The sequence below is a fragment of the Hypomesus nipponensis genome, chromosome 10, assembly GCF_054491055.1.
Source record: "Hypomesus nipponensis isolate SF chromosome 10, ASM5449105v1, whole genome shotgun sequence".
Classification (NCBI taxonomy): Eukaryota; Metazoa; Chordata; class Actinopteri; order Osmeriformes; family Osmeridae; genus Hypomesus; species Hypomesus nipponensis.
In genome coordinates this window covers 2701437-2716236 of record NC_140370.1, presented here as the reverse complement: position 1 = coordinate 2716236, position 14800 = coordinate 2701437, and the positions used below count along the sequence as shown (strand labels likewise).

General features: G+C 46.3%; 1 protein-coding gene across 3 annotated transcripts in view; it reads right to left on the bottom strand.

Moving 5' to 3' along the window:
* Nucleotides 1–14800, bottom strand: part of arhgap21b (Rho GTPase activating protein 21b) — a 38365-nt gene that overhangs the window by 18082 nt on the left and 5483 nt on the right. Inside the window, exons 3-8 of one of the 3 annotated variants that reach the window (XM_084707457.1) lie at nt 7479–7664; nt 7297–7318; nt 4133–4225; nt 3520–3598; nt 3358–3412; nt 791–817 (exon numbers count right to left, since the gene is read on the bottom strand). In XM_084707457.1, the coding sequence (XP_084563583.1) occupies nt 791–817; nt 3358–3412; nt 3520–3598; nt 4133–4225; nt 7297–7318; nt 7479–7664 (462 nt within the window). The other 2 variants (XM_084707458.1, XM_084707459.1) reach the window with 2 other exon arrangements.

Below are 14800 nucleotides of genomic sequence, written 5' to 3'. Positions count from 1 at the left end.
TAAGGAGGGGGTCGGCAGGTTCACCTACCTTGGCACTGACCGAGCACGACCTGAGAGACACCGACAGGTAGGGACGGCCTCCCCCGATGGTCCTCGCGCTGAACTTGACCTCAGTGATCATTCTGACCTCCCTTAACCACGTTCAGCCCAGAGATACCCTACATGAGACTAGCCCAGTGAATAATCCGAAAGTGATAGGGAGTGAGGGTCCATATGACTGGCCTGTTGGTGAACGTCTCTTGAACAGCTGTATTCCCCTTGCGGTGGAGAGCTCTCCCTGAAGGGACTGACACGTCACAGCCGAGGGGACTTTAGCCCTCTACCTGGCATTTACAATCTTACATAACACCTCTGCAAGCGTCCTGAAACTATTAGTCAACCTGAGCCTTGGCCCCTCCCTTCCAGCAGCAGCTAAGGTTTATGCTTGTTGATAAAGGGTTGGCAGGGGACTGGTCACAGCCTTTCTGAGCTGGCGGGCTGGGGAGAAGGGGCGAGGCCGCCTGTAACATGCCAGCTGGAAGCCAGCTCCACCGTGCCCTGCCTTCCTGATCAAACAGGTAGCGCTACAGGGCCGTGACAACACAGCCCTTTCTCTCACTCTTCTCGCTAGGCGACTCTGGGTTACATTCGACTGAAAGACCTGATCTCGAGCTACACATACAAACAACCCAGTTTGTGACATCCAGACAGCGTGTGTGACAAACAAAGATGAGACATGGGGGGGAAAGCACAACGTGTTGACATCAAGCGCTCGCCAGTCACCCCCACCCACCTCCCTCCCTCTGCTTACCAGATCCGTGGTCTCCTGTGACGGAGGCTGCCGTTAGCGCGGGGGTGCAAATAGAAAAAGGAAAGACGGCAAGCGGAGGAAAAAACACACATTAGAGGAAAAATTAGAGACGTGGTGTGTTAAGGCTTGACGCACCACACACGGAAAAGGAGAGAAAAAAAATGACACCCCCCTCTCCCCCAGAGCTGGCGCTGCTCAGGCAGATAAAGCGAGGGAGGTCTGCAGCGGCGGGGCTGTCACGTTAGCGATGCCACCTGCTCATGCCAGTCTGTCCTGGGCGAGCTGGGGGGAGTCCGAATCGGCCTCCTGCGACGCTGAGAGCACTCCATCCCTCTGCTCTCTCCATCCGCCAGCCACGGCTACCGCGCTGCACTATGTGACTGAGTTCCTCCTCTCTCTGGCTCTCTCTACTACCCTCTCACTGGTATCACTCACATGACAGAGGCAGCAGCTGCTTGATTATACATTCAGCTCAGATGGTACTGCTCGCCCTCTCTCTCTCTCCTCTCTCTCTCTCGCGCTGTCTCTCTCTTCCCACCCTTTCTCTCCCTCCCTCCTTCCCCTCTCTCTCCCTCTCTCTCTCTCTCTCTCTCTCTCTCTCAGCAGCATCAACCTGTTCAAAACACACAGGGCAGTCAGCTGACTGCAGCTGGTTTATTCCACCCGGTGTCCTCTCTCCCTCTATGCTCCTCTCTCCCATGCTAAGCAACCGCTGCCATGAGAGGCTGTAGCCTGTTTCTAGGCAGCGAGGGCGTCTCTCCTTCCCAGTCTTCCAGTATCCCTCTCTCTACCTCTCTCTCTCTCTCCCTCTCAGCAGTGTACTGCCGGACGCAAACGCAACAGATGTGCAACATACACGCAGCTTAGGTAATTGGACGGGGGGTGGGGGAAAAGAGAAATGAGGAGGGGAGGGTGAGGTGGAGGCAGAGCCAATAAAAAGGGAAAGGGAGGGGGGAGGAGAAAGGGGCAGCGCAAAAGCTTAGGGTGACGTTCGGCTGAGCAGGCTGTGGCCCCTAAGGAATCAAGGCTTGTCGTCTTTTTTTGGCTCGGGAGTGAAGGCAGACTACAGACCATTTAACAAACCGACTGCCTAGAAGCGAATGGTGAAAGGGAAACCCTGGGCTCTGGCTTAGGCCCAGATCATGTAGGTGGGCAGCGGTCAACAGGACGAGAGGCAGAGACAGAAACCAAAACAGCCCTATTGATTACCCATCAGAAAGTGTTGTCATGAATCATTCATGAAAACCTCCCGCAAATAACACAGAGGGCTAAATAAATCAATTAGGTGATCGTTATGGGGATGGGTCCAAAGGGGAAGATTCCTGGGCATTTATTTAATAGCCCTGGTAATATCAGCTGTTGTAATTCATGGATGTTGGAACATGAAAAGCTCTTTGGAGAAAAAGAGGATGCTCAGTGTAAGGATTGAAGAAGAGCAAGCTAAACAAGTTTCCCCCCTTGAACTTGCAGAACGCTTAGCCAGCCAACCTGCCGGCCAGTCTGGGATGCTAGCATGAAAAATAAGGATGATGACCCGAGCAACCCCACGGCCATAAGGAGACTTAATTGTACAATTTCCCAGGCATGTCTGTCAAAACCTCCCATTTCAGATTACCAGAACGCTACACAAGCTCACTGTTCTGTTCAAACAGGACTATTTATATCTGTCACAGATTGTCAGCACTGACAGGCCTGTGGCCAGGGTGACCTTCTGTCCCTGCTGTAAGTTAGGACCCAACAACCTGGGGGGTGGGGCTCCCTAGGAAAACAGTCAGAGGGACAATAAGGGTGTGCACACACACACACATATAGGCAGGCACAACAAACATGGGGACAGTTTGTGACCCAGCACAGTTTACCTCAGCTGGAGGCTAAAAACGAGTGTTTCAATATCCCAGGACAGGGCTGACAGGAATAACGTCATGTCGGAACTCAGAGGGAGAGGCAATGCGTGTGTGTGTTGTTGTTGCACTGAACTGTGAATGGCCTAATTGCATTGTTGGTCATGTCAGGTGCACTGATAATGTCTGCTATCCTGTCTGGCCAGCAGATATGTGACGTCATGTGACGGGGGAGAAAATAATATCAAAGTACCTATGGCAGTAAATAGAAACAGTTTGCAATTCCAATGAAATGAACAGAAAAATAGCCTATATATTAGATATATTAGTTAATAAAAGCCTATGTATGTTTGGTTTGTGAGTTTATATAAGGGAGTTGGGTGTGGGTGTTTTTCTGTGCTGGGTCTCAGCTTACAGGGAGAAAGGACAGCAGGGAGAAAGAGGGAGGGGAGATGACAAGCTGCCTTGGCCTGATTAGAAGCCCCAAATAGAGCCCTCTGGAGGGGATGGAGCTCCACCAGAGAGCAGCCTACAAGCTCTGCTCTTGGAGCACCATTGCAACGCGTGCAGACGCACGCAAACAAACTGGAGCGGCTCTCTGACAGTGAATCCCACACATTGCTGGCAGATTACAGAGTGGAACGAGAGTCCCTCCTGTGTACACAAACACGAAAATAGATGGCGACAGACCTCAAGCTGGAGGAGGTGGGCTTAGCCTGAACTTACCAGCTGAAGAATGTCCTCATCTTTGGGCATCACACAGAGTTCAAGGAAGGTGTCACTGCAAAAGAACGCGCACGGGTCAATAAACGGGTCCTGGGCCAAAACTCCAGCCAGCTGATCCTTGGTGAAAAAGAGGAGGTGCTTGTTGTTGATATGACCTCTCACCTATTCTGGATCAAGCTGATGACCTGGGAGTAGGTTTTACCAATGATGCTTGCTCCGTTCACCTTGACGATCCGGTCCCCTGTGGGACAGCAGAATGGATGACATGGTTTGAGGGAGGACCACTGGCGTCACGCTGTGCTGATGCCAGGTCTCTGTGTGTGTGTGTGTGTGTCTGTGTGTGTGTGTGTGTGTGTGTGTGTGTGTGTGTGTGTGTGTGTGAGAGAGAGTGTGTGCATATTTCTATGCACACACACTCTTTTAGACACATGAACCAAAGCGGGTGAGAGTGAGAGGCAGGGGCAGGCGGGCTTGTATCAGTCCTCTGATAAGTGTTCACAGCCAGAGAGAGCCTGGGGGTCACCCTGCCTGCAACTACTCACCAGAGTGGATAACTAGCCATGATTATACCTCCTTTCACAAGCTAGCAACTTGGTGTTGCAGGGGCAAAAATGGAATTTAGCCATGGCCATGGCTACAGCTGTAAAGACAGACTACTATGGCGTTGGATGCTAAAGATATCAAAGATGAGACCCTAACAATGTGTGTGTGGTCTAGATGGTTGGGCTCATGTTCCTGTGTTGTGGCTGGGGGCTGGCATGGTGAGGTTGTTTACCTGTGCAGAGGCCTGCTTCATGAGCAGGGCCTCCTTCCTTCACTTGCTTCACAAAGATGGTGTCCATTGGCTCCAGCCTGTTGCGCTGTCGCCCTGACAACAAAAAGAAGACATTAGGGATGCTAATTTTGGAAACTAAATTTGAACAATAACCGACGCTCGTTAACGACCATTAACCTTCTCAAGTCTCACACATTTGCCGTGAGACTCACGCTTTTCAACAAATTCAAATGCTCTCATGCAACACCTTGCATTCCTCACGCTGAGAAGTAAGGGATAACTTGTCCCGCTATATACAATTAATGGACGAGGCGCAGGCATAAGGAAGTGCGTTTTCTACCGAGTTGAGACGGTCTCTACCAGCCAATAAGAAACACCAGCTTCCCTTCCCTTGTCACTGGGGAAGGTGAAAATTTGCCAAATCGAGTGACATTGTTGCTAAATTGACAACACTTTTTAACCGGTAAACATTTGTCAACAACAGTTACACAGTTAATTTATGAGCATCCCTAGAAGGCATCAGCAACCTCATTAGCCATTTGTACGTGCTAAGTGTGTGACACGTTCACAAGCAAGATTCATTTGATGTGGAAACACAAGACTAACTGCCATGACATCTGTAAGAATGGCAAGTTTGGGTTTCCTACAGTGGCCACGGAAGGGCCACCTTCCACAACAAGAAAGGAGGTGGGATTGCTTGGGTAACTCCAGTTTAAAAACAACTAACACACACATACAAAAAACAAGAGGAAAACTGCTTTACAGCAAGAAAGGGGGGGGGGGGGGGTGGTAAAGAGTGAAGGAGTGTGTGGAAGAGAGAACACAAAAGCTGAATCTGAGTCAAGGCATGGGAAAATGCATCCAAACTTTTGACTGGTACAGTAAAAAAAAAAAATCTTGACTTTTTTTGTAGTTGTCCCAATGCCTGCCTCAGTGTTGTGGCCCTGAATGGTAATGAGAATTAATTTGGGCAGGCTGTTAATAGGTGGGAAAGACTGCGCTGTGGGGAAATGATCACAACTGAGCTGTGGCAAAAAACCTGTTTGTTCATTCTGCTCCTGTCTCCTAGCAGCAGCAGAGGAGAAGAGAGGAGAGAGGAGAGAGACAGAGGAAGGGAGGGAGAAAGAGTGAGCTCAGCTGCCCAACTCCCACTCTTTTCTGATAAACAGAGAATCGGCTTCAGGCGCCAGGAAACAGTGGAGCTCAGTCCAAGTGTGTACCGTTCTGTGTGCACATGATGTCCGTGTGTGTGCGCATGTGTTGAGAGTCCACTAGAGAAAGCATGGGTATCAACAGTGTAGCTAATGAGGAGTGCCATGGACAGACCAGGTGGCTGGCCCCTACTGTTGATCGTTCTCCTTAAACCCCAAAGCCTCGGTGATAGCAGAGGTCAGCCTTTGTGGACGTAAAGCACAGCAAACAGTCCCACCTCTCACAGCTTCTCAAGCACATTTACAAACCCAGCCTCCTCATCAGTGATACAATGCCTTATATAACGCCTCAGAAACCTTGGGACAGGCTCTCTCTAGTGGTGAGTAGTGGAACTGCAGCATTCCTCTTCAGGGATGCAGCCTCCAAATGACAGCATCCTCTGCACTGTCATCATGTTCCAGGGGAGACAATGGGATCTATTTAAATCAGTCAACACTATTGAAGGCACAATTTATATTTTATTGTCGAATGCAGGGATACTCTAAGCTTCATTAAGGCTGTAATGATGGCCATTGACTAAACCAGTGCTTACCCTGACTGTCATTATGAAAAGGAGGGATTTGATAGTAAATTTGAAGCCTGATATCTAGATAGGGTCTTTCAAAATATTGCTGGGGACAGTTACACGGTTAACATCCTCGGGTTATGGCCACCACCACGTCTGCACAACAAAGGAACCCCCTTCCCATTGATGGTGTGCAGGGATTCCCCCTGAATCAGCAAACTCAGCCTCCACAGTTACACACCAAACTGTGGCCCCCCTTGTAACAAAGCTAAGATATGCTCCTCCAGCAAGCACAAATCGCACAAACCAAGAAATCTATGTTTACAGCCTGAAATCGCAAGTATTGTGACACATGCATTCTGGCTGGTGCTGGTGTATTCGCGGGTGTCACATGGATTTATGAGGCTGTAACCTGAAAACATCAAACGCCTGCTAGCTCCTGATTGGCCGGGGGGGGGGGGGGATTGTCATACATTAACACACTTCCTGTCTATTTATGTTTCTGTGCTGCTAAGTGGCAGTTGAGCTACTTCAGTCTGGGTAGGGATCATCCAAGTTTGTCAGTCCTGGGAAGCAGCCAACTGTGTGTGTCTAGGATTATGTCATGGTCAGGCTTCTTACCATCTCCCCCTTAAGGGTCAGGGATCCTGGGGTGTTCCCCCAAATATTGTCAATACTCTTTCCCTGGTGTCAGTTCTACATGTAGTTTCCTGATATTCAATAAATAAACATTTAAAAAGACATGTTGGTATAGCCAATCATTTACTTGGCCACCTGCTGACAGTACAATGCATTTTGGAACGGACCTTAAGAAGCCCCTGTGAGAATAAATGTCTAGGAGGATTGGTCAACTACAGCTGGACTAGTTCCAGTGTCGGCAGCCTCCCTAAGGTCAACAGAGGCCAGCCCAGACTAAACACAAAGTTTAAACATACAAACAAACCACTGAGAGAGCAGCTCTGTTCTGCTGCACATCAGGTTGGGCCCTGAAGCCTGGAAAATTAACAACACCGCTTGGCTGCATGATAGCGTCAAACATGCAAAACGTCTGTCAGGCGACAACTGCATCACGTCACATGTAAAACAAAAGAACCTAAAAAATACCTTGCGTTTTACGTGTAAATATACACAACCACAAAAGACAGAGCTGACAACCTCCCAAAACACAAAAACGTTTGTTTTGTGGAGGGACAGGAACAACAAAGAGTGGTTGAACTGAGTGGTGGGTGCAGGACAGTGACAGGTGGTCCTGGCCAAACCACATCACGCCTCCACAGAGTTCACCCTAAAACAGTTGATGCTTTGTTCTGAGCACATGAGGAAGGCACACAGCGACCTAATAGATGCAGGAAGGGGAACATGATACTAAGGGGGAGGCATGGCACAGACTTTGCAGTAGTGAAAGGCAAGCAAGGGAGGGAACAGTGAGAACAGTCATTCAACATACCTCTGCGGCCACACTCTTCCTCCTAGAAAAAAATAAATAAGACAACATGAGGACGTGAGTTTTTGATGGCAGAATTTCAATATGTATAGATGGGATGCAGACACCAGCTAACCCATCAGCAACAGGTAAACAGCTCGTAGAAGGAAGGCCCCATGTATCCCAGAAAGTTTGCTTGGTCTTACCAGGTAGGGCTGGTGTACAGCCGACTCTGGGGGGTACACAATGAAGTGTCGGAGCGTGAAGCCGAAGCCCTGAGCGGTGCGGCGCAGGAGCAGGGTCTTGGGCCCCGGCCAGGAGAAACACTCCTCATCCTCTGGTAACACGCCGGGGATGTGCTCCCCCCCATTACCCCACTCTGGAGGGTCATTCTACCCAACAAGGACAGGGAGGGAGAGAGAGAGGTTAGGAAAATAATTGTATTATTCATTATTATTCAGTATTACATCATCTCCAGTTGCTTAAGTCACTTCTGACATATTCCTGCCTAACTGAGCGGTAGAAGATCTGTCCTTGTAGTCTAAACCAGTGTTTTTCAAAGTCTGGGATGAAAATTGGGTCAGCAAATATGTTTTCATAATTATTTTGTCATAGACGCTGCTCAAAGTGGACCGGTACTCGCCAGTACGCAGCACCGGCACTTCTACATTTTACTCTTACGCCTGGGACACACTGGCTGCGAAGCGCCTGGAGGCTCCACACAGCACCACAATTGGCTACGATCGCCTACGATTGAGCAAAAGCTGTTCACACCAGACACGCATTTCTCCACACCGGTCAATAAGCCTTTCAGCCACTGAGCTTTCCTTTATTACGCTGACATGGTACATAAACATGGCATTGGCTATATCCCAGCATTGATCATTATCTACCCTACGTTGTCCTTATTAAATTGTCATGGTCATACAACTCCCGGTGCTTCTCAACTTTAATTATGAATTAATTTGATGTCGTCCATCTCCTTGAATTCCTCGCTGATTTTCAAAATCAACTTGGGGGTTCTCTCCCTGTAGGCAATGTCTGCACGTGTGTGTGTTGTATGCAACTCGATTCTCCCAAACAAACAAAACAAATCAAATGTATTTGTATAGCCCTTTTTACACGCAAGCATGTCACAGAGGGCTTCACATACACCCATAGAACTGCCCCTCAACCAACCTAAACCCTCAAGGAAGACAAGGAAAAACTCCCAGAAAAACTCCCAACGGGAGAAAAAATGGAAGAAACCTTGGGAGGAGCAATTCAGAGAGGGATCCCCTCCTCCAGAGACGGTTGGTAAGAGAGAGGAGCAGAACACAAGCTAAACCTAGTCATACAATGTCAATGGGTTTTGAAACACCAAAAATCCATTGTTCGGCTTTATAGACGTTGGATGGGACCTGGAAACTCGCTGTTGGCCGTCATGGAGACTGGTTTCCGGTTGACGACCTGGTCCAGCGTTGGTAGACCGACGACCAGGCAGGTCCTGACAGCTCAGACCCCCCACACCACAAGGGACGTGTGCAAAACAACTACGGCCATGCTAGCTCAACAGATCAATCCGTTTATTTTCATTCGTTTTCATCAGGGTAACCACATGTAAAGGCCGTTCGTTACCAACATTGTGTAGTTAGGTTTTATATAGAGTGAATATTGTACGTAGGCCTCCAAAATAATATGTAAATAATAATAAAGTCGCAAAACTTAACAAATATTCACCGGCGTCTTGCGAAAAAATTCAACCAGCTGCCAAAATGATCGCTGCAGATCGCAGGCAATTGGAGGCAATTGCGGCGCTTCGCAGCCAGTGTGGTTGGTCCCATTTGATAACATGGGCGAAATGTGGAGTTAGTGCGAAGAACAGTTTCTCTTCCGTTTTCAGATCAGGTTTTAATGGGCTGAGCCAAAAAACTCCCTATCTAAGCTAGCTAGCTAGCTAGCTTCAGGATGTCTCCCACCACCCGCAACTACATCTTCCCTGGATGCAAGAACTCATGCTGCGCTGCAACGCCATTTAAGTTCCCTATTGATAATGAAAAGAAAAATAGAGCCATGCTCATGGAAAGCTTCGGATAAACTCCAACAGCCCCCTCTGACCAATTCCAGGGATGCAAACACATCCCTCAAAAAAGAGAGAGGTAATTGAAGCCCTCACCCCGTGGCAAATATCCATATACTTACATTGCCACCAACCCCCTGACATCCCTGGCCCACCCCTATATGCACAGAGTAAAATTACATTCTGAAGATCAAAATACACTGACACTAATTTGTAATATTCAATTTCATTTTTTATTCCGAGACATAAACTTATTAAATTATTTAGCACTTCTTCTGGTTTTACTCCTTCTTCCTGGCCACCTCTAAGGGCACTAAATGTTGATGATCCTAGCCAACTCCTTCAGCTGAGTAACAGCCTGGGAATGGCCCCTCACCACAAGATCAATGGAGGAAAAGGCCTGTAGGTTCTTACTTTTGAGAGGTAGTTTGTTCTACTTGCCACAAGCTGTGTATGCCTTGGTCACCTTCCTAATAAAAGACTAAGACTGCAAGGAAAGCTCGGCTTCCCCTAAAACAGGGGTACTCAATTAGAAACTCAAAAGGGCCACTCACCAAATTTCCATTCAGTCCAGGGTCCGGAACGGACCATGGTTCATTTTTCTGGCCCTTAACTCTCCCATTGACTCCTATTGAATATTGACTTAAGTTTAGGAGAGCACAGCGCCCGTGCCCCTGGGCATCTTTCTCCCATAGACCAGAGTTCTGGGGGTAATTTTGTTCAAAGTGTCTATGCTTTGGGTCATAGTGACATTTCACGTAAGCTGTACCACTTTTGACAAGGGCAACCGTCTCATTGCAGATTAAACACATCGGTTTTGTGCTCCCCACCGGCAACACATATGCGTACATGTCAGTCCATTCTGTCTGAAATTTGCGCTTTTCGGAATCAACTTTTCGCTGGGTTTTGTTAGCCATGATTTTTGCAAAGGAACAGGTAGGCTAGCTACCGTTAGCAAATTGATTAGCCTGCGTTTTTGCGAATGACACACAACCTGCATTACCCACAGAGGTTGTGTCCAACGTCGAGTGAGTGAGTTGTCATGGTGATTAGTTATTACAGCTCCTAATTGTAGCTTTAGATTGGACACGGAAGATATAAAGCACATCTAGTAGGAAAAAAATAAAGGCTATAGCGCAAAATCACACACCAATGAATTGCGTCTAGGTATTGCGGCTCGGATCCAGACCGGAGTCCGCTTATTGAGTACCCACCGCAGACAGTGAAAGATACGCAGCAAGAAGAAACACTAGTGGTTGACGCTTGCGCGAAAAGGCTATTGCTGATTTGCTTATTTCCTATTTACTTGTTTGGTGGAGGCAATCCAGAATTACTGTTGGTGCAAAAAGTTGGTGCCGCCGCCAGCAGTTCATCACTCAGTTCTGTGTGCTTGTTATAATTATGCTAAATAACTTTGCCAGAGGTATCTCTGCTACGAGTTAGTGAAAACCCCTAACTTGATATTAGGCTACTCTGTGTAGAATGATGGTATTTTGGTGAAATGGTACCTAATGTGCTATAAGTAGTTGGATAGCTCACTGTCTGCTGTGTCTGGTGTCAATTTTACTCCTGTGTTACAGTTCAGGGGAACATTTCATTTATTTGCATCTGTATGTTTCACTCATTGAACAAATCAATTCTAATTCTATACCGTTCTGTTTGGCTTGACGTAGCGCCCATTATCTGGGTTGTAGGTAGCTAACTTGAGAGAGGCGGCGCCTTCCAGCGAGGGGGCTGAGCTTCAGCTCCTTCAGGCGACATGACCCCCCCCGGCAAAGTTAACGTGTTAATAACGCGTTAACGCAATCTCACTTTAACGCGCCCCCCAAAAAAATGCCGTTAACGCAGGTTTCTTTTCCATTATTTACATAATGCGGGTGGTGGGAGACATCCTGAAGTTCCATTTCAAAAAGTTGCGAGACGGCTCGGTTGACAAAACTAAGGCTGTGTATACTGATTGTCAGGCTGAGTTTAGTTACCACCGGAGTACTTCCAGCCTAAACTATCACATGCATGCAAAGCACACAGCTGTTACAGCTGTGTTAGCATCACCATCGTTTGCTTCGGTAATATGGCAGAAAACACTCAAAAGAAGCAAGCAGCGGTCTGGGTTCAACAAGATAGAAATATTAATATTGTTCAATATTAAGGTCAATCTGTGGTTGCTTAAGTATATGAAGTATGTTTGAGTGAGATTAGAATATTATGGAGCAGGATATTGTAGTAGGCTTCAATGTATTTTATATTCCAGAATAAGTCTAATTTTGTGGATGTTTATTATACAGCAGTATAGTTTGTGATTGAATAAAACTCCATCACTTTTTAAGTTGTGTTCCATTTGAACTTGTAAAATGGACTTTATCATCCAGTTAGGCCTATCTGAAGTCAAGTACACCCTTTTAATGTTATTTCCACACAAAAAAAATTTTTTACAACGTTTTTACAGATTAAATAAATTGAATAATTTTGATTAATCATATGAAATAATGCGATTAAATATTTTAATTGCTTGACAGCCCTATTAATAACACATTATTCTGTGGTGTGGTGAACTTGAAACTCGTTTTTAATTTCACTTTACAGGATCTTTAAGTATCGAACTCCTGAAGTAGCATCACATCAAACACAGACTGTGCATGCATTAACAGGGCATGTGGTGTCGTATATTATTACTGATGACAATTAGAACAAAGTATTCCGTTAAAACTTGTATAAATAATATACAATATATAATAATAACGATATGGAAAGAGTATATTTGCAAACACCTTTTTTAATATCATTTTGGTCGCAATGGTTTGTCATTTTGAAAATGTGGGTCGCCAAGAAAGTTTGAAAACCACTGGTCTAAACCAAGTCGGCCAATCAATGTCACAATGTTGTTGGGCTATTTAAATATCACAACGCAGATTCACTGGTGGACAGCCAGACACCATGACAGTACAGTAGGAACAGCCAGTGGGTGAGAACTGTCTCATCCGTGTGTCCTCTTTCCACAGTTGGGTTGTCATAGCTCTGGTAACTTTTAGTCTGCAGTGATGTCAGTTCTGACACCCACCCCTCTGTTGACTGTCTATAAATAGACTCACACCATTCCCTGTAGGAACTTTTAAAAGGGGGAATGAAAAAAAAAAAAAAAAAAGACATCTCATTGTCCAACCCCAAACCTCACCCTCCACCCCTCCTCTCTCACTCCCTCGCCCTGAGCTTCACCCACAAAAGAGAGGAATGTGCTGAGCCTGCAGTTAAGACAACACTGCCTGGGGTAAGTGAAGCAAATGTGATTATGAGTAGATGAAAATTAATTTGCATTGCTACCTGCCATCCTAACTGAGCTGGGACCAATTTAGACAAATTAATTTAGACAAATTGGAAGAGACTACACCACTTTGTCTAACCATCTAAACCAACCCTTCACAAGGTTAGAGTTAGGCTAAGCATAACATTCCATGCCTCTTAGTTAAATGATGCTATCCACACTCTGTGGAAATAGAGAATGTAGGTGACAAGTTGTTATTCCAATATCACAAGGACTTCTCCTTTAATGGTTAATTAGACTTTAACACGCTGAAACCTTGTTAAAACATGTCCTTCAATCAGCTCTCTGTAGACCTTTTACAGTTAGTCATGCTAAAGGAGTGCCAGGGAAAAATCCTTTTGGTGGTTTAAAAATAAATAACTTACAGTAGGTTTCAGTACTTTCAAAGTGGTAGCCTATTTCCAAGGATTTCCCTTGGTAATGAGAGAGGTAGGGAGGGGGAGAGGGAGAAAGAAATGCAAACTGTTCTCCCGGTGTAGCTAACAGTGCAGGGTGTTGGTGGGAACTAGCTGAACAGGTTTGTGTCTGTCTGACCCAGCTGAAGCTGCATCAGAACACCAGCACCTTCCTCTTGTACTGTCTGTGTGTGCGTGCGCGTATCATTTTTTTTCCAATCCTAAACCTAGTGTTTCACAGTTTGTGTCTGAATACCAAGTCCCCACAACGAATGTTTGGATGCCAGGGGAGTATGACATTCTTATGGGGTTATGTGCGCCCCCTGGGGCTGACCTTTTATCTTCCGATGGTGTTTGGAAGAAAAGGTTGGCTGCTATGGCCCATGTGTGCCTGGCAGGGTTCTCACTGTGACATGGAGGGTTCATTTCTGTGGTACCCGGCCAATACATTCCAGGTCTCACCACCTTTCTCTCCACCCTCTCGTCTTCCGCTCTCTCGCCCTCTATCTTTCTCCTTCCCCTCCTGTACTCAGTCCCCCTGTTTCTCTTTCAGTCTCTCGCTCTCCAAGTCAGTCTTAGCCGAGACAATGTGTCAGGCACATGTTAATAAGCAGATGCAGGACGGTCAACAACAGAGTAGAGGAAATACTTTTCCAGAGAAACACTTCCAGAGAAACACACGCACACAAATGCACGCCACCAAACCTCCCTGGAAAAAGTCAATCATATGAGCGCACAAATACACATGCAGTTCTCAGGTCCTCTCTGAATCACCAGAAGGCCTCAGCCCCGTGGTGTTTGCGCTGGGTGGAGTACACCCATGGGATAGTAAGCTGCCGAGGCCAATGTCCCACTGACTAGGAATGGTGACTATTACAGGTCAGCTCCAAACAGCCTGGTTGGGATTAGGATTCCATGCAGTCTGGCTTTACTTAGGCTAATGTGATGGTCGGGGAGAAAGAAAAATGGTGTTGAGTTACACAACTGTGCATACATCAGTTTTGTGTTTTTTTTGTGAAGAAATATCTTCAGTCCGACTTTGAAGTTCCATCATGTTCTTTGTCATGGAACTAAGAGCCAGATACTTCTTTCCAAAAGGCGTGACCATTGTGTCAAACCTGAAACACCACGTCATTTAAGCATTTCAGTCATCTTTTGTTGTTATAAGCCTTTTATACATCATTTTAAAACATGACAGTCTTGTATTAGATAGTAAAATGGCAGTAAGTTATCAACAGCACTGCTTTTGCTTTTTCAAATTGACAGGCATAATGCGTATTTGGTCATGGAAAAAATATCTAGGGGTCTATAGGTCTAACTAATACTAAGGGGCTGTAAGAATTTAGGCAAAAAAATAAATAAAGATTGGTGCTCTGTATCGGATGATGCTGCTTCTACAATTCAGTTATCGGTCCCCAAAATCCTGATCGGAGCACCCCTAATAGGTAACAAGCCTAAGATAGAGACTCTGTCTTATGTGATCACACATACAAACAAACACAAATTTTAGGAAACACAAACGGGCTAAAGCAAAACAGAAGAAATTCCTTGCTCCAGCTAACTTTTTTTTCACAAGTTGGGGATACAATGACGCATGGCCCCAATGTTTAGAGGCTCCCAGTACATCCCACAATGACACATCAGTAAAGAACACATGACATCAGCTCCCTAAACACATCCAACATGTGTGATGCCCCCTCTTAAAACTGCAGAAAGTCTAAAGATCTCTGTAGGGTGCCACATTCTACACCACAT